Source organism: Mesitornis unicolor, unplaced genomic scaffold, assembly GCF_000695765.1.
Source record: "Mesitornis unicolor isolate BGI_N332 unplaced genomic scaffold, ASM69576v1 scaffold21641, whole genome shotgun sequence".
Taxonomy (NCBI): Eukaryota; Metazoa; Chordata; class Aves; order Mesitornithiformes; family Mesitornithidae; genus Mesitornis; species Mesitornis unicolor.
Window position 1 is genome coordinate 84759 of NW_010162004.1, and position 26305 is coordinate 111063.

At 38.5% G+C, this 26305-nt stretch overlaps 2 protein-coding genes across 2 annotated transcripts in view; one reads left to right on the forward strand and one right to left on the reverse strand.

Moving 5' to 3' along the window:
* Window positions 1-5559, reverse strand: part of PPAT (phosphoribosyl pyrophosphate amidotransferase) — a 15544-nt gene extending 9985 nt beyond the window's left edge. The window contains exons 1-3 of the mRNA XM_010193507.1: window positions 5555-5559; window positions 4310-4376; window positions 926-1132 (exon numbers count right to left, since the gene is read on the reverse strand). Of these exons, the coding sequence (XP_010191809.1) occupies window positions 926-1132; window positions 4310-4376; window positions 5555-5559 (279 nt within the window). The remainder of the gene's footprint in view (window positions 1-925; window positions 1133-4309; window positions 4377-5554) is intronic.
* Window positions 5560-6520: 961 nt separating this feature from the next.
* On the forward strand, window positions 6521-26068 carry PAICS (phosphoribosylaminoimidazole carboxylase, phosphoribosylaminoimidazole succinocarboxamide synthetase; the record flags this gene model as incomplete). Its single annotated transcript, XM_010193509.1, has 4 exons — window positions 6521-6908; window positions 21702-21788; window positions 25121-25192; window positions 25865-26068. Coding segments are annotated over exons 1-4 (751 nt in total), but the record flags the coding sequence as incomplete, so codon positions are not given.
* Between the last annotated feature and the right edge of the window lie 237 nt (window positions 26069-26305).

A 26305-nucleotide genomic window follows, 5' to 3' on the forward strand; every position in this document is an offset into this window, starting at 1 on the left:
AAAAAAAAGTCAAGACAGAATGGTCAGGGCACAAAGAAAAAACCAAAGACGTATGAAGTGGAGTGGGATTAAAAAGCTGAAATCCCACAACTTAAGGTTTGCTAGACGCGGTCAATTTTTTCTGTCTTGGCATATTTATGCTTCTAAGAGAGAAGAGAACCTGCATTGTATCTAGTCAGCTATTATAACCAATTCAGTGCTGTACACACTAGTTCCTAATTTTCATCTTTGGAAGTATTTTTACATCTCACATACATCTCATTCTCCATCTACATTTCCTCACCATTGTATTTTTCTCCCATCCATTCATACTCTTGTGGCCCTGATTAAGGATAGACTAAGTTCCTTTGAGAGTATATCCTCCAGCTTTTGGCTGCAACATATCATAGAATAGATTTCACAATGAAACATCTGCTAAATTTTAATTAGGTTCTTTAACACATACCCTTCTAGCCAAACACACTATAAAATTTTGCATTTGATGGTTTATGTCCTGATTCACGATTAATTTTGCAAACCAGAAGTACAAATAAAGAAAATATTCCAAACTAAAACATTTCATATTACAGTTACCTCACCTTATTATGCCTCTCCTAACTCTAAGCATATGATCCACTCCTTCTGTCAGCCACCAGAAATGAGCAGAGCTTGAAGCCAAGCTACCCTTTGTTATGGCGGAGTTATTTTTCTCACTTCATCAATAGGAATGTGACCCATCAGTCAAGGACTGGCGAATTATCCTGTGTGACAGTTACAAATGCCTTCACTCCCCAGGATTTTTTCCCCCAAAATGATCTGTTCTGATTATGGTGCTCTTTCACCACCCCAAGTAGTTTGGTGTTAAGGAAAAGTCGTAACAAACTTACTGCTCATTGCTGCCTCGTACTCAGAAAGGATGCCAGAGCCTCCCAAAGCAGATACTGACCTTCCTCCTGAGTCGTACAGCGTTTGTGAGCTCCCCGTTGTGCGCCACAGCAATCTTCCCATGAAGAGTTTCTACAACGAAGGGCTGGCAGTTCTGCAGCTCAGAAATTCCCGAGGTGGAGTACCTTGTGTGCCCAATACCCAGGTTTGAAACGTACAGCTTCTTCAGGCTGTCTGCATTGAAGACGTGATTTATAAGACCCATTCCCTTTGGGAGGAAAAAAAAAGAGTTCAAACAAAACTTTTGCCAGGTTTTCTTTTTCTGGCGACTTCCTCATTTCTCCTTGTGTTTGGTTTTGGTACAGCATTAATGCAAGCAGCTTTAAAAGAAAGGCAAATAACCCAAAAGACATGGCAAAGGAAGAAGCTTGGTAGGTGTCACAGTGATATATCAGATACCATGACTCCTGTTTTTAAATAAAGCAATATACATTTTTGTGCTGAGGATTTTCATGAAACAATCTATTCCCTGACTAAAATTACATCTTCTGAAAAAGCACTACCAAAGTGTTGTGTTGTTTAAAAACACCAGGAAAAAAGACTGCCAGGAGACAGGCAAAGTTTTCATATAGCCAGGTTGCCTCCTAGCTAAAGCAGAAATGCATCAAAACCAGTCAGCCATCAAGAGCATTTTTAGCAGCAAGAATAGTCTGAAAAAACTGCAGGGAGAGTAGAACTTAAGACTGGATTGCAGGACTTCCTACAAACTCCTGCTTCTGCTGCTGCATGTGGAAAATATTTACATTGTTCTACGCTTCAGTTTCCCTATCATGCATGGCAATTGATATTCCACACGATAACACTCCTCTAGGATCTTTAGATACATGGGAGAGGTCTGAAGCTGTGACTGGTTCATCACCTGTGCTGTAGGTACAAGAAGAAGAGAGTGGGATGGGGCAGGAAAGATGGAAATTGGTTGAATGGGTTTCAGAGCTAAATCAAAAAAGCATCAAGAAAGCTCATCTTTAGGGTATTTTCTGCTGTGACTGCTATATAGTCAGAATACCAAGAGGCTGTGGTTGCACATGTGGTTTTAGGATACTTACTGTCATGTTAAAAAGTTACTGCCTCAAACTGTTGATATAGGTTTGCTTTAATGGTTCAGCATATGCCAAATCAATTGTTATCTGTTGTCTCACAGATGACATAAAGGTGGTCGAGAGTCTGTGTTCTGTGCTCATATATGTACAGAGATGCAACCATGCATTCTTATTTCACTTAGGCCAACTTTACCCTGACAGGAGATCTAACAGTTCACAGGTCCAGTGTTAATGAATGTGGCCACATTAAGCACTGCAATAGCTTAAACAAGCAATGTTGTTTTAAACCAGATTTCATTACACAAGTACATGATCTTTTAATTGCAGTTTGAAATATTCCTCAGATTTAGACTGCGCTGGTATGGGATAGCAAATGTGAATTATACCAGTATGAAAAATTCTCAATGAAGATAATCTTATTTCTGTATTTTACAAGGCCTTATACATGCCAGAACATGATAATGGTCTGATAAACAGCTGCTTTAATACAGTATTCTGCATATTCAAATGTGAAACAATCAAACAGTCTTTCTCCTACTGGCATCACTATGTCTATACAAGAGATTTAAGTTTTTCCACATCCTGGACTAATACAGCTATGACAATAATGTTTTGTTATACAAATCTATCTGAAGGGCTCTGACAGACAAATCTGGACAAATTTTTCAGGGAGATTTTAAAACACGGTCAACGGCTGGTAACAATCAGAAGGGAACACATACCCATGCCTTATGTGTTCCAGTTCATACTCTATTAATAGAGTTATTGCCTTAAACTGTTGAAAAAGGTCAATCAGTGCAGTGAGAAGCAGGGACCTTTTCCATTCTGTTGTCTCTGCTGTGAAGAAGAATCAGTTGCGGTTTGGACTACAAACAGATGACACTTCTATGGACAGGTTTACGAGTCAGAGTCCTACATACAGGTTCACCAGTGTAACAGACACAAATGTTTGTTACATTAGTACCACTTCCAGGATTAAATTAGTATTATAAATTGTACTCCACATGCTCTTTATTGCACTGTTGTTATTACAGTTTTGAAAAGTGTTGTAGCTGAGAAATGTATTTCAAGGATAAAAGAAATCATCATGCTTTGCAATTCTTAAAATATCAAAGCAGGTATGATAAGATAGTCAATTAAATTCTTAGCATGACAATTAAGTATTGCAGCTCAATAACATGGGAACACTACAAATTGTTATCTCACCTGCTGGAAGTTCATTCTGAGAAGCACTTTTTACTATTGAGATTTATAGAGCAGCCCACTTTAAAGGAAGCTGGAATTTCTGTAAACCTTAAGGAAAGCTGAAACCCAAGCAGGACCAGTAATGAAGAACAGATAATACGATGCTGAAGTTGAGAAAAGCTGCATTTAAAAGCATTTGTATGTGTGTGTGTGAGTCAGGCTGTAAGTAACAGGAAGAGGGAAATGCCTGAAGAGGCAACAAACTCTTGAATGCTTGAAGAGACAAGATTTTGTGTGGGGCATTACGCAGGCATGCATAGATATACATGCTGCTGCATGGACTGATTTGAACAGTTTAATTAATCTTCCTCAGAGACCTCTCAACATGAAGACAAACTGCTTTCTGATTGCGGTCAGAGAACACACTTGCATCAAGCATTGCCCTATGGTTACTTTGCTGATGTAGTTTCATTTCCAGTCCTCTGCTCTTCCAGGATGGAATGATTATGCTGATGGCTGACAATTATTTTTTTCCTGATCACTATTCAATACAGAATGAGCAGAAGTATCCCCAGAGCAAGCAGGTATTCTCCTGGCATAATACCTTCCAGTCTTATGGCAATTTCACGTCTTTTAACATCCCCTGGGTTTCTCTCAGCTCGACAAAGACTGTGACATTCTCAAGCTTCCATTCAATCTTTTATTCTGTTTATTTTTACCTATGGGTAAAGTAGCTGCCACTTCCTTGAGTCTCACTAACACAAAAACTAGTCACCCAGTTGCTTGTGCATAGCCTGTAACTGTATTTCTTTTCTCTTAATCTCAAGTTGCATCGGTGCTCTTCCAAATCTCCTAAGTCACCTGAGGTGCGGGGGGACTTTGGCAAGTAGTTTTTGTGACATCAGTAGCTTGATCTGGATACTTCTGTGTGTCTGCCACTGTGAGCATGGATAACACCCAGCAGAATAATGTTGGCATAACTGTTTTAAACGTGCATGTAAGACAGAAATTGCACAATTAACAATTAGATACCATCACTGACAAAATCTAAACAGTCCATCAAAATATGTTACTTTTCCTCTAATTATTCATTTTCCTAGCTGAAACAAACTTCCATGCATCTCCATTAGGCATCTACAAAACATGCGTTCACATTTTACCTTGTGTACTTTGAATGCCTGGGATGACTCTCCATCACTTGTCACAATTCCAGCACTCTCCTGGCCCCTGTGAACAAAATATAATTAACATAAATGCTTAGAATATGAAATGCTTTAACATACAATGGATCAGTGAGCTTTCATCTACTCTTTACAACATGAAATTTTAATGTAAGCTTGTTTGTTGTTTTATTTTGCAGGCTTGTAATCACAACTGGTTTCTTGCCCATATTATGCTTTATTTCAAAACAGTCACATAAAGTTTGTGCCTAAGCCACTAAATTCAGTGGGAATCTTTCCACTAATAAGCACTGGCTCAGGCTCTTACTGCAGTCCTCTTTCAGCGTGGGCATAAGCAGATGCTTAATCTGAAAAGCCAGTTTGCAGTGATAGTCTAGGCTCTAGTGGTAGACTCTATAGCACTACTCTGTTTCTTCTTTGGTTTGGGGAGAGGTGTTAAGAAATTGATGTTTTCACATAAGAAAATGCATTGTCTCTGCCGGATGACCTAGGGAGAGGCTTTTGTATTCTTGCACTTAAGCAGGCAAGCTAGCATTTCCACCTCCAGAAGGTACATGGACCCTCCAATAAAAGCATTCGAGCACCACAGCTTCTGCACTCAAGCAGAACAAGCCTGGTGTACAGCATCACTGAAAAGGGAAATAATTTCTCACAGCAGACCAGCCTCAGGCTGACAGCTGTGCTTTGCTGAGCACAAGAGCTGTATCAGCTGATACGGCAGGGTCGTTCCCAGCTCTCCCCAGCCCTGCCCACCGGCTCGGTGCCCCTGGGCACAGGCCCAGCCCCGGGCAGGCAGCAGGGGACAGCAAGTGGGGGTAGGTTCCCTGGTGCTGCCTGGTCAGAGGCAGGCAGAACACTGCACAGCTGCCTGCAGTTTGTAATTCAGTCCTTACAATGACTGAAAAGGAAAGATGTTTTTCTAAAATAAGGAAACAGAATATTTTTAGAATATTAGAAGAAGAGGCTATTTGTGCATTAGACTGGTTTAACTCAACTGAAGTAAATGGAATTATTTTGTATGAGCAACGATAGAATTGGGCACAAAAAAAATCTACAGAATAGATTCTAATCTACAACTGACTGTGCCCATTACAAATTTTCTCCAATTCCTAAAATCCCATTATTGGTCACTAGCCCCACTTGCATGTAAAGCAAAATCTGAAAGAACATTTACTTATAGAAAACCAAACTAAACAAACTTCATACATATCTGAACAAATTTACCCCATTATTGACACAATCTTCAAGAGAAATATCTGAGGTGTGGACATTCCCATTTATTTTAACTCAGGAAGATGTCCCGTCTATCAATAAAAAGACTGGTAGTAAAACTTAAAAGGTTGATATACTGCATTCAACAACTTTTAATTCAAATGTTAGTATTACAGGCAATTTGCATTTAAATACCGCTACTGTCCCTTTAAGCATCAACAAAATCAATAGTGAGAAACAGCAAAGCAAACATCCTGAAAGGCCTTTACAAGTCGTTGGATTACACCTTTTTTGTAGCACTAATGAAAAGAAAAGGAAGCTCAATTCGATTACCAAAACTGTTACACAATGTTACCAATTCAGTGAGAATTTTGAGTACGCAAGTTTTTTATTAAAACATCACTCATAACCAATGTATACTAGAGTTTAAGATGTGTATATATGACCACCAATTCAAAACCAAACACTAGCAGGACGATCCTAGCCACATTAGTACCATACAAACGACAGCAAACTTGCCACTTGCGTGGAAGGCTCAGCCCCCGGGGCCAGCAGAAGCTGCCGCAACGCCCACCCAGCCAAGGGCACCACAACAGGGTTTGTGTGTTAGGTGCTTGCTCTTTTTTTTTTTTTTAAAGGACAAGACAGTGTGAGTCTCTTTTCTCTCTCGTTACACCATAGTGCTCATACCGAAGCCTTTTTCGCACGGGAGGGTTAAAGCCCCCCTCCTGGGCTGGTCTCCGCCTGGCATGAGGCCGCCCCCCCCGGTCCCGCTCCCGCCCCAGCTGCTTTATTCGCCGGCCCCTAACGCCGAGCCCGCTTATTTGGCAGTTTCTCAAGTTACTCCCCTCAGGCAGCTTGAGCCAGTAAAACTAGATCCTTTCATCTCGGCGGAGCTTACTGACAACCAGCCGTCTGGTTTCCTAGGAAACAAAATCTTGGCTAGAAATAGTGAATCATTTCCAGGTCACTTTCAACATGGAGAGTGGAGCAGGGAAGCACTGGACGGAGGAGGAGGTTAAAGCCTTGTTAAGCGTCTGGTCAGAAAAAAATATCAGAAAGCAACTCCACGGCACCCTGAGGAATAAAGGAATATTTATCTACATTGCTAAAAGGTTGCAGGAGTTAGGAGTTTGCAGGGATTGGAAACAGTGCCGTGCAAAGTACAAAAATCTGAAGTACGAATACAGAACGGTTAAATATGCCCACAACTCTGGGGATGTCACTAAAACCATGAAGTTTTTCCATGATCTGGATGCCATATTGCGATATGAACCTGTCACACAATTAGCAGCAGAAGAAAACGGCAGGTGTTCTGCGACTGAGACGCAGCTGAACACAAGCCCCACAGCAGAGAGCACGCAAGGTAAAAAACTATTTTTGCTTCTATTTTTCTCTCTTTGCTTAAAAACCAAAGGGAACAAGACCAAAGCCCGAGTTTGCTCGAGCCAAAGCGGAGGTTGTGCAGCCCCGACAGCACTGGTAGAACTGACTTGATGCACTCCTCGCGCAGAGGAATAAAATGTTAGCACCCACCAGTGTCGAAGTCTGTAAATACAGTGTAATTCTAGAAAAATTATGCTAACTGCTTGTACTGCAGCCTCGGCAAGTACTCGCTGGTGTCAAGGCTCCTGCACTGGGTTGAAATGTTAAGAAAAACTGTTTGCTTTCCCTTTGACATTAATTTGCAGTACTTTGGAAACAGGTTGTGTAGAGCTCCAGTTCAGATGTGAACTTAAAGAAAGATAGAAGTAAAGGTTGAATCTGTCATGATTTAAAAAAGATCACTGTTTGTGTTTCAAGTGAAATTTACGATTTTTATTCTTATTTCTCTGTAACTGAAAATTTAGGTGTGATGACTAAAGATACATTAAATTATTTTGTAAGCAATTCAACTTAAATATTTCAGAAACAGAGGTATGTTTAATAACTTCTCATTAAAATTGTAATGTAGCGAGGAAAGTAAAAATCAATACGTTTATCAGACTATTTTGAGCCAAACCAAATGAATACAACTGCTTTTATTCTAAAGGAATTTTTACCAAATTATTTGTATCTCTGGTTTTATTCAGCCCTCTCTACATATGCATTTAAGCTGTGCTTAACATTTCATTGGGGTCAATCTGCTATTTGACATCACTCAAATCTCCTTGTCACATCCTAAATGTCCCTGAAGCATAAGCCCCAATAATAGTTATAAGTAGCAAAATAAGATGGATAAAAAGAGAAACGCAAATCTTAGCCATTTGTTCCCACAGTATGTGGCAATTTACATTAATTAAGATTGTGAACCTTTTTTAAGAAAACAAAAATCTCAACATTAGTATCAGGGGAGATTGCCAAAGGCACAAAAAGGAGCTGGACATACAGCTTGCCCTTGTACCCTTCCATGTTTCCCTCCACAATGCTCTCCTCTTTTACAGCTCTGAGGAAAAGAGATTGCCATTTTTCTTGTCATCGTTTACCTTAACAAAAAGCTTGACCTTAATTTGTTACCACTAGCAGAAAGCCTCTAATCTGTCAAAATCACTTTAAATTAAAATGGCAGTTTTATAATATTTTAACATGGGTTCTCTGCGCTGTGTATTGCAATCCATTTTTATTTTTAAACTTGCAGAACTAAGGCTAATATAAGCTGTTACAGTTCTGAGGACTACATGAAACTAAGATAGTGTCCTTCGTCTGAGGATCTGCCCTTAGACTACCCTCTGTGTTTTGATGTAGTTTGCACCATTAATCCTAATTCTCATCTGCCTTAGACCTCTAGCAAGATTAAATCAAAAAAGGTTAATTTTGGTTGTGGACTTCAAACTGGAAAAATTAAAAAAATACCCCTGGGTGAGACACACCTCATTTTGAAGCATTAGGACAGTCTGGTTTTAAAGGTAATATAATTAAATATAACTCTTAAATGCACAAGTATTTCTTTTACTCTCTTAAATAAATAAACCAAACCAGTTTTATGGATAAATAGAAATTAAATGCAACTAACTGCAATAACGCAACACTAACGGTAAGAACTTACCGTTAGTTAAGAACTTACCGAATGCAAAGATTCTCACAACAGCCATCATTCAGCCACAAAGAAAACCCACTAAGATAAAAATGTGTCCTGTAGCTATGCAGAGTGCATACATCCATAACAAGGGGCAGAGGATATCAACTTTCTCCATTTAAGAACACAAGCAAGTAACGCTGTACGTGAGGCCCAGGCCTTTTCTGACTGCGGTCAGAGCTGCAGTGTCTGCGCAGGGGCCCAGCTCAGCACTCCACAGGGCTAAAATGGCATCTGTGGCTCTGCAGGCAATGCCCACAAGTTCTTTTGTGGGGGCAGATCTGACGGTGTCGTGTCCCACAGAAGGACACACGATTCCCCACACAGGCAAAGGCGGCCCCCAGCAGCTAACCTGGCTGGTCCCCATGGCCTGTGGGAGGAACTGCTTTAATGTGGGAATAGTATCCTCCATAAGGCAAACTGCCCAAAGCACATCTCTGTCCCTGCAGTCCCCTCTTGGGCTTCTCCCTTTCAACCCCAGTGTTTCAGGAGAAGAGGAGAAGATGGACCCTCCCCTCTTCAAAAAGAGGCCAAGAAGCCTTATTTTGATAGAGCTAGAGGAACCAGGCTAGACTTGGGTAGCAAGAACAAAATGCTACCAATAAACTCAAACCTGGGCCAAGTAATACTGTCCACCATGCATGCCATACTTATTTTAAAAACTTAGTAGCTATACTAATATGTTTTGTTGAAAAAGCATGACAAGGGAGAAGGCATGCTCCCTAGGAAATTAGTCTTTTTACCACTCTGCTTAGCCTCAGTCTAAATACTCATATCCATCCTTAATGTAGAGCTACAAAGCACATCTTTTTGTTTGATTTGCTTGATTATCTCAACTACTGGGAGACTGCTAGGGAGGCGGAGAAAAGTGAAGGAAGTTAAAAAGAGACTACTTTTATGGGAGTGAATGGTATTTCTCTAAGTGTTTCCCCAGGCTTTTTATTCATATCTTGTAAAATACTTTTTTCTTTTGAAAATGTAATTGAAGAAATTAATACTGAAAAACACAAATCTGAGAGACAAGTGTCTGTGACACACTTGGTAGCAACACACACACCAATTCCCATCTCGTTCATGGAAAGATGGCACTTTTTGCATAAGCACATAGAGCAGTGCAAGCCAGAGATCTCCTTGTTATCCTCCCAAAATACATGTTTTGAGAGGCAAACACAGAGTTGTAGCTTAAATAATAATTTTAAAAGATAGAACTCAACATGTTCACTTCTTTTAAAATTTAGTTTGTATATTATCCCAGTAACCAGCATTCAAGAAAATCCATGCAGGGTGATGGTGCACTATGAAAAATGGTACCATTCATTAGAGCTCAAATGAATGCCCTTCCCATTTTGTTAAACAGTTTTGATTGTTTCAAGTTAAATAAAGTATTAATAAATTGAGGACATGACTTACAAAAGCAAAGCTCACCTAGTAATTAATGTTAAATTACTCGCTCTTTTATATTTCTCTCTTTATGTTTAAATATTAACACATTGGCCACTTTCCTTGTCTTTCACTTTACCACAGCAAATACAGAAAAATAGTCAAGTCTGAGCAGAAATGCATCAGCAATGCCAGTATTACCATATGTACAAAACTCAAACAGCTAGTAGAAATGGAAAAAGATCTTTCAGAAGTGCTGAGTTGAAAATGCCACTCTATACATAGTTTTCCATGTCTGGATTTTTGTGTTAAACATATCATTGACAAGTATCTTCTGTACCTTTAAAAAAAAAAAAAAGTGTGCAGTACTCTTATTGAGTAACTTTTTTGCTCATCAGATGTTTCCCCTCATCAGATATTCTAACATCTTTTTGTGTTAACTGTTCTTGTTTACTTAACAAATTTTTAATATTACAATGTAATGAAACTTGCTTATCCTAGTACCCGTGGCACACTCTGCAGCCTTCCAAAAGAGACTTTATTTCCCCTCTCTGTAGTTTGGTTTGCAGCTCTTAAGCAGATAAATCACCAGGTCTGGTGCTGGAGGTGGAGGCATAAGCACACCTTTGTCTTGTCAGCCGGGCCACAGCGAGCGGCAGCTCCTGGCAGAGAAGCAAGGCGGACAGCTGGGAGCAGTCAGAGATCAGCCCACTGCATCTATGAGTCATTCTGAGCCTTGCTGAAAGTCAGGAGGATTTAGGATAATGGTTTCAAATAAATCCAAACGCAGTTTTCAGTTTCACCTGCGTCAGGGATACCAGGTTGCAACCCAACTGCACCTCATTACTGTTCCTCACAAGGAACTGCTGCCGTACCTTTGAGCAGGTGGCTTTGATCCGTCCGACCGGCCTGGCTGGGGCTGACAGTGGCTCACTCCCCATACAGTGAATCAGTATTTCACACCCCAGTCAACATGGTACGTTGAATACAGCATATTACCATGGAACAACTTATAAATCTGTCCTCTGTGAAAATTAACCTGATTCAGAATCTGACTTACATGTGCTGCTTTCCAAACTTACATAGCAATTGTTACAATATTGCTTTTTAAACGAATGTAGGAATACTGTACTGAAAAAATATAGACTGAATCCTGTTGGCTACAAATAGATCTGTTCTCCAGTCATTTTCCCACTTTCCCTGTGCCATTAATGAATTCCGTAGATTTGCAGAACATTCTTGTTTTCTTCATATTCTAAATATGCTTCTTGGAATGTTTTTTGTTGTTGTTATATAAATGGATTTGTAGTTATCTGAATCCATGTGCATAGTCCACTGTTATTTGTATATCTCTTATTTTCATTATCTACTTTTAAACTACACTTTTAATATGCTGTCCATCTCAAATACTGAGGGTCAGAAAAGCATAAAAGTCACTAGAATCAAGTCGGTTTCTACAAGAATTTTAAAATACATTTCAAACAAGCTTCATATGCAAGATAGAAAATAATTTAATTTGACTCCTGTAATTCATGTCCCCTTATGGGGACAGGCCAAATTAATTTTAAATTTAATTTAAACACAAATTAAGTGTAGAGATTACAAGGTTAATAATACTCTCACTGTGTATGGACATTCTAACTTTAATTTAAGATAATTTAGTCCATACCTATTTTTTATCTAAAAACTTTTTCCTTCCAGGTGAAATATCAATTTCTTTGGAAGATGATGAGGATGCTCCAGGGGATCCACTGCTTTTTATGTCACATGTCAGACCAGTTCAACTAGGTATAGTATGACAGTGCAGAAGGGTCAAAAACGAAAAAGCAGCATGGCTGTCAGAGCACTTTCTGATAGCTTGACTACGCCGTCATTCTGTTTCTGATCAACACAGCTTTGAAATAGCCACACTTTTGCACCATATCCTTCTCAGTTTTAGCACTCAGCAGTCTCATGCATCACTAGATACTCACCACTGCATATGATGTAACTCCTGCATGACCACTGGTTTGCATTCAAAACACATCCCATGCTATAGCTTAGTCATATTAACTACATTAACCGTATTAATTTTGATAAATGCTAGTGGAAAATATGCCAAGGGGTAGTGTGTGATACCCATGTCAACTTGTGGATTTTCTCCAACTCATGTAATTTCTGCTTAAAGCAGCAGGAGTGAATGGAGAGCCAGAAGAGAGAGGCAGAGGTCAGACCTGTCCCACTGAGCAATCCAGATTTGCAATGGTCTTCAAAGCAGCTGTATCCTCTCTCCAAGCAAGGGGTGGTGAGCAATGCTTTAGTCCAGTCAGACATGCAATATCTCATCTGGAAACCATCCTACTATAGTAGTTTTGCTTAGGAAAGTCATTATGGAGCAAGGGCACAAATCTGGCAAGCTAGAAAGAGGGAAAAAATCCTATGTGTGAGCCCCATTAACGGGCTGCTAAAGGGAATGAAGAAACCTTAACACATTTTGGGCAGAATTAGGCAACCAATGAGCTGATTCCTTGCCTGGATGAACAGCAACACTGTGCTTTATTTCTTACATGCTCTTTCCATTTTTAATATATACTCTATGCCCTAGCATACATCCCAGTCCAGTAACAACATTGGTAAGGAATCTCCGAGGTGCTTTATTCAGGGAGAAAACAAGGGCCCAGCTAACCCTATGACTTTTTCAGTACACACTTCACCCCTCTTACCCACCATAACAAGAAATTAAGAAAGAGACATGAATCTCATATATATATATATAAACCAGAAGTTTTCTTGCAGTAAGTATCTGAATCAGAGCTTACAGGAACATGTCTGTGTGTTCTTGCAACACACTGCCAAGCAGATTCATTTGGCCTGCTAAAAAATCTTTAATTCTGAGAAAGCTTCTGTCTACAAAGCCAGCAAAATAACTTCAATTGCATGGTCTCTTAAGTATGTACTGATACTAAAATGTCCTCCCTAGCACCTTTCTCAGTTTTTAGATTTTGGACACTGTTTCAGGCACCACTGAAAGAAAAACATTGAGCCCTTTTTATCTATACTGCTTAATATTTTGGTTTCATTTCAGCAGATTTCTCATTTTGAGGAAGCTTAAAAAAAATCAGATCTGGCATAAACATATCTCATATAAAAATATAGCTTGTCAATAATTTTTTAAAAAAACAAATTACAGCTATACCTTTGAGACAAAATTTTTCAGTGATCATAACCACTTTGTTTCAAAGTGGTGCTTGTAGGTAAGATATTTTGAGTCACAACATTTTTTAAAGGGAATGAGGAACAAACCAAGGCACCGTTTTAAACTCTGCATGTAGCAGAATGAATGAGCAATCCACTAAGTGGATTCAAACCAATATCCACAGCTGAAAGTGAGCTCTGTTGCAAATGAACTTCTTAGTGAGAAATACTGGTGTAGAGAAGATCTAAAGAAACCTTATCCTTCCCAGGTTTCCCCATACATTATGGCTTTGACTGGGAAGTGCAGGGAGCACCTTCCACATTCTTCTTCCTCTTTCCTTTCCTTGTGCCTTTTCTCTCTGTTCTCTGTGGCACTCTCTAGTAGTGACAATTAAACCACTTTAGAAATACAAATAGTTGAAATACTTCTGGTAACACTGAGCAGAGACTACATCAAGCCTATCAAATATTGGCAGTTGTCCACTGCAGCCATTCCTATGGTTGCATTCACCTGTAAACAAGCATTTTCGTTCACTCTCTCAGGAAGAAATTAAGAAAGCATAATTCAGATGTCATCTGAAAATTACCCTCCTCTGCAACATATCATTGGGCTGGCTGCTGCTGAGGTCCGATTAACACAGGACTAACAGGAAATAAATTGGTATCTGTTAGGAGAGTTTTTCACAACTAGAATGAATTATGGAGACTAGCAAAGAAAGCCTCTTTCTAGGACAAGTTTGTCCCCTGATAGGTTATTGTACCTATCCACTGACTGCTCCATGAAGCTGTACATACAAAGCAACGGTCAAATATTTTTGCCATCACACAAAAGTCAGTGACTATAAAGTATCCAACTCCTGTAACCTAGCTTGCCCTTTTAGAATAAGACATTTGCTAAGGCGTGTAGCACTTCAGTATGACTGCAAAAAACTGTGTCAGTTACTGTGCACTTTCATGTTTGCTCTCTTTGATGAAGCACTGGAATTGTTGTTCATTTTTTTTAATAGTTATTTTTTGCAAAGATTTAGAAAATGCACAAGAAACAGCTTTCCAGACTAATTTGATAATCAAAATGAAGTTTTAAAGCAAATTCATAATTTGAAACACAGAAACATTTAAAAAAACCTGCATTGCAGAGATCATATTTCGGTGTTTTAAGCAATCACACAGCATCCTTTATTAAAAAGCAAAGTTGAAGACTGCAGAAAATTTAAAAATTTATTAATTCTGTAGAGTAATATAAACTTTTAAGTTTTACGTAAAAAAATATTTTTGATTATTCAAATATTAATGTTTATATTGACCTGCACTGAGAAAGGTAGAGGCTCTGTACAATGAGAAATGGATTTGTTATCACACAAATATTCTTGTGCGACTTAAGACAAGACTCCATTCCTCAGCTCCCCACAAAAGGGAGGCTTTGTTAGAGTTAAGGATCAGATTCTTCAGATCCCTACCCAGTTTAAATCTCTCCATGTGTGTCAAATCCAAAAGCTATGACATGAATGCAGAAAGTTAAGTGTTGAGGCTAGTGTCAGTGACTCAGAGCCCAATTTATAGTTGTGCTAATGCAGCACTTCGAGTCTTCCTAACAGCACTCCTCTCCTCTTTAATGTCTGCATGACAAAACAGCTCATTGGTTATTCTCAAAGTTCAGTGTATTAGGACACAGAAGAAAGAAATGTTCCTCTTAGATTAATTAAATATACATGTGCTATCTTAATATCAGTTTTCAAGAGAAGGCAAAAATGATACCAGAATTAACGAGAAAGCTGAAAAATAAATAATCAGTAGCTTGATTTTAATGTCACCTCTGCTCCATCTTTCTGTGGAGAGACAAGTCATGAGGCAATAGCATACTTCATTCTCATTCTCTGTTCTTTTCCCCTCTCCAACCACCCAATGCAGGTAATCCTTATCTGTGTCTCTCCCCTACCCCATACGATGCAGGTAACCCAACATCAGCAATAGAGGCTTCCAAACCACCAGCTTTTATTCCAACAGTAGCAAACGAAGGAGGAAAACACTGGACTGTTAATGAAGTCAGAGCTTTGATACGCATATGGTCAGACAAAAATATCCAGCAACAACTGGAGGGGACAGTGAGAAATAAAAGAATATTTGAACAGGTTGCTGCTAGACTTCAAAAGTTCGGAATTGACAGGGACTGGAAGCAGTGCAGGACAAAATATAAAAATCTGAAACATGAATACAAGAGTGTAAAAAGTGCTCAAGACTCAGGGAGTACAAATAAAAGTATGAAATTTTTTAATGAACTGGATGCTATTCTGGGGCACAGCACCATGGAACAAGCAAGTAAATCAGATAACAATGAAAGTGAGAGGCCTACAGAATGGACAGAAGCAAAATCAGAAAAGGACTCCATAGGTAAGTACTTCAGCTACCCATATATAATTTAAAATTTGTAGTTTTCCAGCACTAAAGAGACCTTAAAAGAACAACAACAAAAAAGCAAACAGGTAGATTAACCAATTTGCTGGGGGGGGGAGAAACACTGAATGGAAATTTAGTATTCTGTCCAGTTGTTCACTTTACATTATACGGTAATCTTTCAGATTGATTCTTTTTTTAATAGAATTGAGAAACAAAAAGAGGAAAAAAAGATGAAGACAGAAGATAAAATAAAGTGATAAAGAGAGACCATTCCAGTCAAAATCATGGCAGAAGACACTGTTTCCAGCTTAAGATTAAAAAAATGGATCAGAGATATGGTCAGAATGTGTTACTGGAAAAATTAAGACCAAAAGTAGTCTGTAGTTAAAGACATTAGTTAAAAAATTAACATTTAAACTGCCTCTTATGGTCGCCAGTAGTCCCATTTTACTGGCCTTTGGAGCAGGACTCCCAAACTAGGGAGAAAACTATTGTCAGAACAGCAAAAGGAATAGCATCAAGAATGCTGGCAAAGCTTGCCTTTATTTTTGAGTGGTTATTGACAATTAACTTGGTAATGGATGGATTAATGCAGAATTAGAGTGGACTGATGAACCTACATTACCTAGAAGTTAAAACATTTTTTATTTGTATATACAACCAGAAAGGGGCCTGTTGTTTAAGAACAGAATTAAACATAAAACTCTTTATTACACAGTAAGAATTCTACACAGGGGATGATAGCATGGTGGCCAAATGTAAGACTAGAAGTTAGTAAAGTAATGGAAAAAGTCAAGAAAAATAACATAGAGATGGTCTCTGGCTGAAATCTATGAGAGCATTTTGGGGACATACTCTCCAGTTGCCATTTCTAGGCTCTTTGCTATTGCACCTACTACTGCCTGCTGGCATAAGGAGCAGCCTAGGTTGGACGGATCTTTTCATTTGACACAGCACAGCTGTTCTTATGTAATAACACAAGTGTGGTGCCCAATTAACATAGTATTATTTATGCAGAAATGCCTGGAGACACAGGTGAAGAGGACTCTGTTAGTAATATGTCAGAAGACCTGCAGGTTGCAGATATAAAGAAAGTTTCTGACTCAGGTAAACTGGAAAGTCTTCTATTTGATGTAAATCCATAAATTTAGTGATTTAAGATGGATTTCCAAAATCAGCCAACATTGTAATGAGTGTTAGAAAATGCAGAGGCCTAAAAAACTTTTAAGCAGGAGGTAACATAGCGTTAACCATCCTTTCAATAAATACAGACATACATGCACATTTACCGTGCTCTGCTAAATTTTATAAAAAACAGTCTAGTAAGTAATCTTCTCAAGGATTCTTGACCCCAAATGTAAATAAGAAGATAATATTGGTTTGAGCAAGTTGAATACAATGTATTAACTGCATTTACTTAAACTATGTCTTCCCAAGGATTAGAATTGGTCCATCTGCTGTGCATAAACTAATATGGCATGCTCTTTTTAACAATATGTTATCAGTATTTAATATAATTGTGTAAATGTTCGTGTGAGGGGATGAAAGCTTCATTCAGGAGTATCACTACTAGTAGCACTGAATATGAAGAACTTATGCTCTTTACAAAGAAACATTATGGATTACATCTGGAAGCGGGAGCTTAACATTCAGCTAGAGAAACACATGAAAGTCTTGAACGCTGACAGACTTGACTGTCCATAAGAGAGGACCTCAAGATCTCCTTCAATAGCATAAGGCCAACTATGGTCTAAATTAGTGCCACAGAATTTAAAATGGTCTAACATGAACTTGAAAGATTTTAATATCAAATTAAAAATCTTCTGACAGATAATGTTAATGTGAATACTACTACAAATAATCTGGCAGCTCTGCATATAACAAAAGAAACAGCTATGACAAGTAAGTAAAGCCATAGTTGATCATGAGAGGTAATTTGTGGTATACTGGACAGCAGTATTTTTGTTTTACCATTCAAGAGCAATTACGTTTATTGATTTAAATTTCTTAACAAATAAATATATAACTGGCCTTTTACCAGATCACCATGGGCATGGGGAAAAATAAGTTGTCGTGAAAAATGCACTGCCTACAGAGACTTCATTTTGAGAGAGATAAAAAGATATAAGAAATCTTAAATAGTACTTTGTGGAATCCAGTTAAGACTACTTGTAAAGTCCATTAAATTTCATTTTCCTGCATCAACAAGTAAAATTTCTACCTATATATGAACAGTAGTAAGACACTGTAATAATACATAGACTCAGCAGTGCCACATAACCGTCATCTGACGTAGTTTTCAACTGCCTGCAGCTACTTAATATTGTTACTTTTTGGATTGCAATCTTCCTGACTGGTTATTTAAGATAAAGTTAACTGAATACTTCCAGTAAAGTTCTGTAAACTAGTTTTTGACACTTTAATTTTCCTTTAGGATCTGTGTAGGTATTAGAAATATATAACTTGCCTTGGTTACAATTTCTTTTCTCAAATAGCTATATTTAAATTGCATATTTTATTTCTGGGTAATTGTAATTCAATCTGATTTGGTTGGGAAATATTATAATAGTTTAAGAAGTGTCTGTGGTTCAGCCTATCTACTGTGAAGAATACTGATCAAAATTCTGTGGCAAAAAAAAAGGTAAAACCATGGCACTCCATCTTGATGAGATGCAGTTTCAGTTTCCAAAATTCTTTACCTGGCTTCCAAATGAAGCATACAGAGTCAATTTTATCACAGGTGGTAAAAAAATCTTAAACTTTAATGTTAATGTAATTTATGGTAACGTAATTAGGTATTACGTAAAGCGGAGAAGCGATGCACACTTTTTATGTTACAATATTGTGGAGACCTTTTATTCTCTTAACTATGGTACATGCTTTTCCTAGACAGTTCAAATAAATTTAAAGTGACAGACTGGGAAATAAAGAGATTGTATGTATCCCTGTATTCATAAATTTACTTGGTGATAGTGAAAAGAGACAATCAGGCAGGGATATCGTATCACATTCGTTGTTTGGTACCAGCAGATCTCTGACAAGTGATAGCCTTTAGCTTGTGACTTCTTAAGGACTACTGCATATTCAACAGAACTTTCATAGAAAACTTAACAAGCACATAATTATAATTTATATATACCCATGTGCCTTTAAAAAGTGTTTAAAATATTAATTTGGCATAAATAAGAATTTAGAAATTTAGTTCATATTGTATCAGGGTATCTTCCTAATTAGTACATGGAGTTAATGTACTTTGCAGTCAGAGTTATACATAGGCTAGTTACATATTAGACATCTGCTTTCTGGCAACTGCAGCTGCATAAATGTGCAGATGCACAAGTTCCCTTAGAAGAGAAGAATCAGAAGGATCTTACATGTGAATCTGACTTACTAACCACAGTAACACTGTTGCTGCCACCAGTCTTTATAAACAGTCCAGTCAGGTTTGCTGTGTTCTAGTAAGGAACAAAGTATGATGGTATTAGTCAAAACACAAATGCACCAGTTTCAGGAAAATACCTAATTATTTTCTGTTTCAAGGTTTTGTTTTTCTCCTCTGCCCAAATGAATTTGCTACTCAAAGGGTACCGAATGCCCACCTGAAAAACAACATATAGGGTAAACAGATCCTTACACATTCTTCTACAGACTCTTTAACAGTTGACTCAGATTTCGCTGGTAGCTGTCCTGGAGTAGCTTTCCCAGCAGAATGGCCAGCAGAGGGTGCAAGAGCATCATAGCAATCACAAACCCAGTCAGTTTTTTTTGCGAATGCAGCCTAAGGAAGGCTAGAGCCGCTGTAAATTTTTCTCTTTTGTGATAAGGGATACCCATATTAAATCTATCTGGCAACAAAACCTTATTTAGTAATTTTGACTGATATTTCCTATTTCATGTAAACATTTTTAAGGACAGTTAATTCCAGAAATCTGTTCAGAAGAGCCAGTTGCTTCAGTTTGCACAGGCAGCAGCCAGTCAATTCAAACTGCACGTACAAGTAAGTTGCAGATGTGTCAATTACTTTTCTTGTCTTTATTAGGATCCCAGGTGATGGTGGATAGAACAAGGGGAAACGGCACCAAGCTGTGCCAAGGGAGATTCAGGTTAGAGATAAGGAGGAAGTTCTTTACTGAGAGGGTTGTCAGAGGCTGGAACAGGCTGCCCAGGGAGGTGGTGGAGTCACCATCCCTGGATGTATTTAAAGAGCGGGTAGATGAGGTACTTAAGGATATGGTTTAGTGGGTAGGCAGGAACGGTTGGACATGATGATCTCAGAGGTCTCTTCCAACCAAGCGATTCTGTGATTCTGTGATTTTTGGTGCTCTGTGTACTTCACTATATGTATCTCTCCTGACAAATTTGGAGTAAGTAATGACACTGCCAAGATGCATTTCTAAGCAAGGGCTTTTTAAAAATTGTTTGTTTAAAGTCAAGGTCCTAAGTTGGTACATATTTGGGCACTTACATTGGCTTCTTTTAAACGTTTATTGCTGTGTGCCTGAAATTTTAAAATGTGCAGACATAAAGTCAAAAGATTATGTTTTAATACATACGCCTCAAGCAAGTGTGAAGTAGAGTGTTTCAGGAAAGCGCAAAACTAAAAGCTTTTTATTACTCACTGGTTTAGCCCAAGGCATACTCAGGCTGCAGACACAAACTCCTGACCGTGCATCCAAGTTGTCCGTATCTAGTCTCATAGATCTGCATGACAGAGTCTGCAGAGCAACTTTGCAAGGTGTTGAAACAGAGGCCACACACTGAAAATTTTCCTAAGTTTTGACACTTCCTACTCCCCTTCTATACTACACAAGATACACATGAGAGTAAGGATTAAGAGACAAATTACTTATCTTGCCTCATGAGTCAGAAGACAGGATAAGCAGTGATAATGACAGAGTGTCAAAAGAGACAAAAGCTTATATCAGTCTGAGCAAGTAAAAGGGAAGACTGCTATGGCATTGCTCTGGTGGTCTTAGGAACAACGCTTCAAACATCACGTACAGATTAAGCATATTTGCTGGCAGCTGCCTATAGCTTTATAAAATAATGCAGATGGAGCCACTGTGCTTTATCCATGCCAGGAGCTGTTGATGGTTTGTTCTGTTTGACTCTGTCTTGCTCTCCTTGTGCCCTCCTACCCCCAAAAACTCTGCAAGGTAGCTTAGAAAAAAAAGCCAGGCTCCCTACTTATCTTGGCTTGCCAAGGGAAAAAAAATGAAAAGGCACATGATGCTGGTGACATCATAAAGACCACCTAATGCAAACAAGGCCGTATTGATTTGGGGGGTAATTTTTAATAAAATGGCTCTAGATTATGCTTTATTGCTCAATGTTTAGGGGCAATATTCTTGAATGGACTGAGAACAGGCTAGGAGCCACAAACTGCTGTCATCGATCCACAGTGTGGCCTTCACCATTTAATCTGTGTACAGCAGTGTCCTCACCTGGAAACAAGGATTGGAAAGACCACTTGCATCATCCGCCTGTCCATCTGTCTGGCTGTCCTAGGGCGGTGGGGTGGAGTCCTCCCTTAAACACCACAGGGCCAATGGCAGAGGAGCAGCGATCTCCTCCCAGTGGAGGGGAGCCCAGGGACACCTTTGTCACCATGTCCCTGTCTCCAGCTGTGTGATGTAAACCCCCTCGAAAGCCACATCAGGGGGATGCTTTGAGGACAGGCATTTAGTACTTTGTCTTTATCACACAGGCAGGCAGGCTTTGCAGATCAGTCATCCAGGCAAAGCACCCTGATGCAGCCTCAGGACCCTTGCCCCTTTTGAGGCTAATTCAGTGACTCTTGGCATCTTTAATAATTTCAGTACATACTGAAGCACCCCTTATGAAAGTCAGTCTTGCCTGTTCTGCTGCATAGAGGTTCAGCAGTTACTACATATCTTACAACCACGATCAGCAAAACAGTCTACAAAGTCTTATCCAGGTTTAAATAACTTGAGAGTTTGTACATTTAATCCATAAACTTACATTATGCAGCTGTTACGTGGTGTTATTACTGCAGAGAAATGCCAGCTTTAATGTATTAACAGATGAAATCTTTAACAATAGTTATTATTAATGGCATTCTGAAGTTGATGATTCTCAAGACATAACTAAAGACCAATTTAGTTAATAGAAACTCTGTACTTGTTTTTTTAACAGAAATCCTTGAAGATGAGGGGGACTTTGCAAACTGCATCCCCGCAGCTCTGGAAGGTACACAAATCAAGAAGGAGACAATTGACATAGGTAGGTCAAGACTGAGTCTTGATGATTATAACAAAACATTGTGCTTTACTGAGAACTGCAGATTTCTAAGGTTTATATGCTATTCCTGCAAATTATACTTGCTCTGTGTAAATAAAATCTATTTTTATTTTTATTTCATAGTGCAAAAATGTATAAACCTTATACAACCTTATTTCTCCTTCCCCAAATTAATAACAAGATCTTGTTTTCCCACACAACATAGTCCTTGTTACGCTAGATAAGTCTGCATTTGAGTGTGACACAAATGTTCTTTTTCATACACAGTTGCTAGAGAGGATAATCTGGAGAGTTAAAAAGCAGTCTCACAAACACTAAACATTTTATGCCTTGTTTGTCTTTTCAAACTACTTCAGGACAGTGCATTTAATTTCAGACTATTGACTTTCAAACAATTGCCATAAATATTCTGAATTATTTTACAAGTAAAACTGAAATCAGAGCCTCAGCAATATGTAGAAGTCATACGTTCAGTGACAGGTATTCGGGAGAAGATTAGTTTTATTAAAAATGTTAAAATTTAACATAAAAATACAGTAGGGATATTAATCTTCTGGAATAAATGAGCATAGAAACTATGGAAGGTAATAAAAAAACAGGCATCAGAGGAAATAACAATGACACTGAAATCTAATGACTTGACATCCTAGATCAGAATATACTTTATGGTACTACTGTTTGTACCCAGAAGTTAATGGAAATAATTAAAATTTTATTATAATGATTCTGTGAACAACAATTCTTTGGCCTTTTACAATGAAAGTTTCTATCATAAGAATATTTCTATTGTATGCATCAGTATTTCTGTGACCCAGGCAAGAGCTTTCTTCTCAGCAGTTATCTGGAGTTTGGGTGTTGAGACATCCTATCCAATACAGCTTTTACAGCTGTTTGCATAAGCGGATCTTGATTATGAGAGACAAGTGTAAGGAGTATGACACTGAGGACAACATCAGAGCAATGCCATCACAGCAGTGACACACAGAAACACAAGTTACACTGAGGATAAAGTAAATCTGTGTCCCTGAAAGTTCAGAGACAGCGAGGTCACACTGATGCAAAGAGAAGAATTCACATGCAATGACACAGAATAAAATGTCATGCAAATCATCTGACTGCCTTATACACACAAATCTCTTGTTCCTGTCATGTGATATCCAACTGATGGTAGTAATCACATGAGACAGCAGCACACAAGTGTCGTTGCCAAAGCCAGAAAGAGATTAGAGAGCTGGCATGGTTGAGAGAATGAGCACATAAATGAAAGCCATGGTGCTCTTTGGTAATAGTTTAAAAGAGAAATCACTGAAAAGCCCAGGATTTGACCTGTTTAACCTGGGCTGCTTTCTCCAAGGTTATATATGGTGATAGCTGCAGGTGTTAAAGGAAGACACAAGAATTTTCTTCAGTTACGGGGTAGCCTGTTTATGAAAAACCACTTTTTGCCTAGTACCCCAAGTAAATCACACACACACATGCTTCTAAGAGTATAATTTCTGATTCAAAGTATTCCATAGGTATAAAATTTATACCTGCATATGGCTTATGAAAACAAATATTTGACAAATCACTTAAGAGAAAGCAAGTTATAAAGCACATATGAATTCTGAGTACTATTCTGTGCATATGTTAGCAAGTACCATTATAGAAAGCACATCAAATGAACTGCTGCTTATTTATCAGCAATGTTACTTCTAACAGAGTCTAAACCATGCACTCATTTTTTCAAAACATATAAGGAATATTTACTTCTACCTTTTACTGAAAACTGTATTGAAGATAATTATCTATGACATCCCTTACCACAATGATGAGAACTCATCTTTCTTTCTCTCCCAACCATTCCACACGAAAGTGAACTTTCAGCCTCAGAGGAGTCCAAGCTTGAGGAAGTGAGACCAGAGCCAGCAGAGCTGGGTTTTGATGTCCATAGATGATTTCAAGAATTCTGAGGGCTCCTGAATTTTTTTTCTGAAGGGAACACCATTTATGCTGTGCAAAGAGTGCAAAGCTATTACAGCCTCAGAGAAGAGAGAAGAAAAACCTGGCATGTACACATGCAGAAAAAATAATATAATGATATTTCTATCCTGTTAGAGATGGAATTTTGAAGATAACTCAGATGCTGGTAGAATAAAAAATAGTTCTTCTGTCTTCCTTGTTTTGTCATTTAACCCACATAGAATAGTTTCTGATAGAGCAATCCCTACATATAGAAAATGGAATTTAAGCTAAGCTAAAGATTTCTGCCAAAGTGTTAAAGTTTGCTTTCCAGTTTTTTTTCTGCTTATGTTATCTCCATCACAAAAGCTCTGTATCAGAGGCTAGCCATTCACCAAAAGTAAATAAACATGGTTGTCTCCTAAAGGAAGGCAAAAGCATGAAACTTTCCCCACAAAACCTAGCATCCCTTCCTGCTCTCCCTCCTGGAAGCAGGGAAAGGCACACCTCAAAGCCCAGCTTTGAAACCCACCTTGGCAGCTTACTAAAATGGACTCTGAGCCACTTTTTATGTTTGTATGTGTGTGTGGTAAAAAGTAGTCCTGAATAGAACAAGTAGGAATGGGGAGCAAAAGCTTCTTTTCAGTTTCTTTCTACTGTTCCACGGAAACTCCCGTAGATCTCAGGAAAGCCCCATCAGCAGTATGACATGCTGCTTATGCAAAATCACACTGCATGCAGGTCTGCCGACAGCTGCCTGTGCCTCTTACTTATGACAGCTAAATCACATGAACATCATCCAAACTCAAGAGGGGGACAGTGGTCTTCTTGGGCCCAAGGCCCTTCTCATTTCATGACAGCAGTGGGGAGCATGCATGACCCCATAACGGGAAAGGCTGCAGTCCAAGCCCCGTTAGGTGTGAATGAATCCACAGATGAGCCCTCACAAATGGCACCAAAGCATCACCAAGCCTGCCCTACCCATATTGCCTAGGGAAGACACTGGAAGGCGCACCTGTGCTAATCAATGTGTACAAACGTGTTATGCAAGTCGACTTATATGTGAGATACAAACCATCCATGTATACCTGTGTGTTTATAATCAAGTATTCTAAATCTGTGTTGTATCCACAGCTAACTTTTGGGGAATGCGGGGGCAGAAAGAAAGATAGGGCTTACAAGAAATGCCAATAAATAATTTAATTTAGGGAGGCATGTGGCAGAAGACTTCTTATAACTTATAATGGCTTACACTAATGGGTTGCAAAATTTTTAACTGAAGATAGGTATTACCTGCAGAGGATGACAATAATGTTAGCAATTTATTTGTCTAAGTCCAAGTCTATTTTATTTAAAACTGTGTGTTTCTACAGATGATGATTCTATAAGCACTACCTCAGAAGACAGACCTTGTACACCAGTGGCAAAACGGATGGTTGGGACAGGTGTGTATTAATTTCCAGGCATTTATTCTGAAACAAAATCACATTGTAATTTGAACACCAAAGCTGGAGCAACCAGATCCCTACTGTAAGCACAGCTCTGTTTTTCTACTTCTGACTCCAGTCTAGTTTTATCACTAAACTTAAAAATTAGTTTCATAGCTCTATTTCCTGTCATGAGCATTATAACTGTAGTCGAGTTTTGCATTCTGTACTTATCTGATGAGCAGCACCTGCCTACTTCTGAATATGTAGGTAGAATTTTTTTCTTCTATGGAATTTTTATTTGCATGATATTTTGCCTTGCCATTCTAATCTGAAACCATACTGTAAAGTCATTTGTTTTATCAGTTCTGGTATCTTGTAGCTTTAAAGCTTAAGGCCTATGGCTTCCTATAGCCTATGTAGCACTTGAATACATGTCTTTAATTTGACAACAAAAGCAACAAAATTACACTAACAAAATGTGGAAAAACAAGATATTTGTTACATGCTTGCTACATCTTTTTCATACTTAAGAGAATTGTAATAATGTATGGATATTAACATTGTAAAGTTAAAAGATTTTTGTAACGGGATTATTATAAACACTTGTTACCACGTCATTTGCTACAATTACACTCTAATATATGTGTATTCAGCAATACTCAGTTGTTGTTTCATTTATATTTTCAGACAATCACATTCCCTTGGAAGAAGCACAAAATCACTTTAAAGTTATTACAGTTAATGATACTGGAACAGGGAAACACTGGAGTGATAATGAAGTCAGAGCTCTGATAAACATATGGTCAGACGAAAAGATACAACAAATGCTTGAAGGGGCCACAAGAAATAAAGAAATATTTGAGGAAATTGCCAGAAGGTTGATGAAACGTGGTATAGACAGAGACTGGAAACAATGTCGTACAAAGTATAAGAACCTAAAATATGAATACCGTGCACTGCAGAAGGAAAATGAACATTTTGGTAATCCCAGAAGAAAAATGAGATTTTACGATGAAGTTGACTGTATCTTAAGACGACAGCCTCTGGGTCCCTCGAGCTGGGGATGTGAAAGTTCAAGTCTCCTATCAGGTACTAAAAATTTCAGTGATCAGATGAAGCACTTAAAAT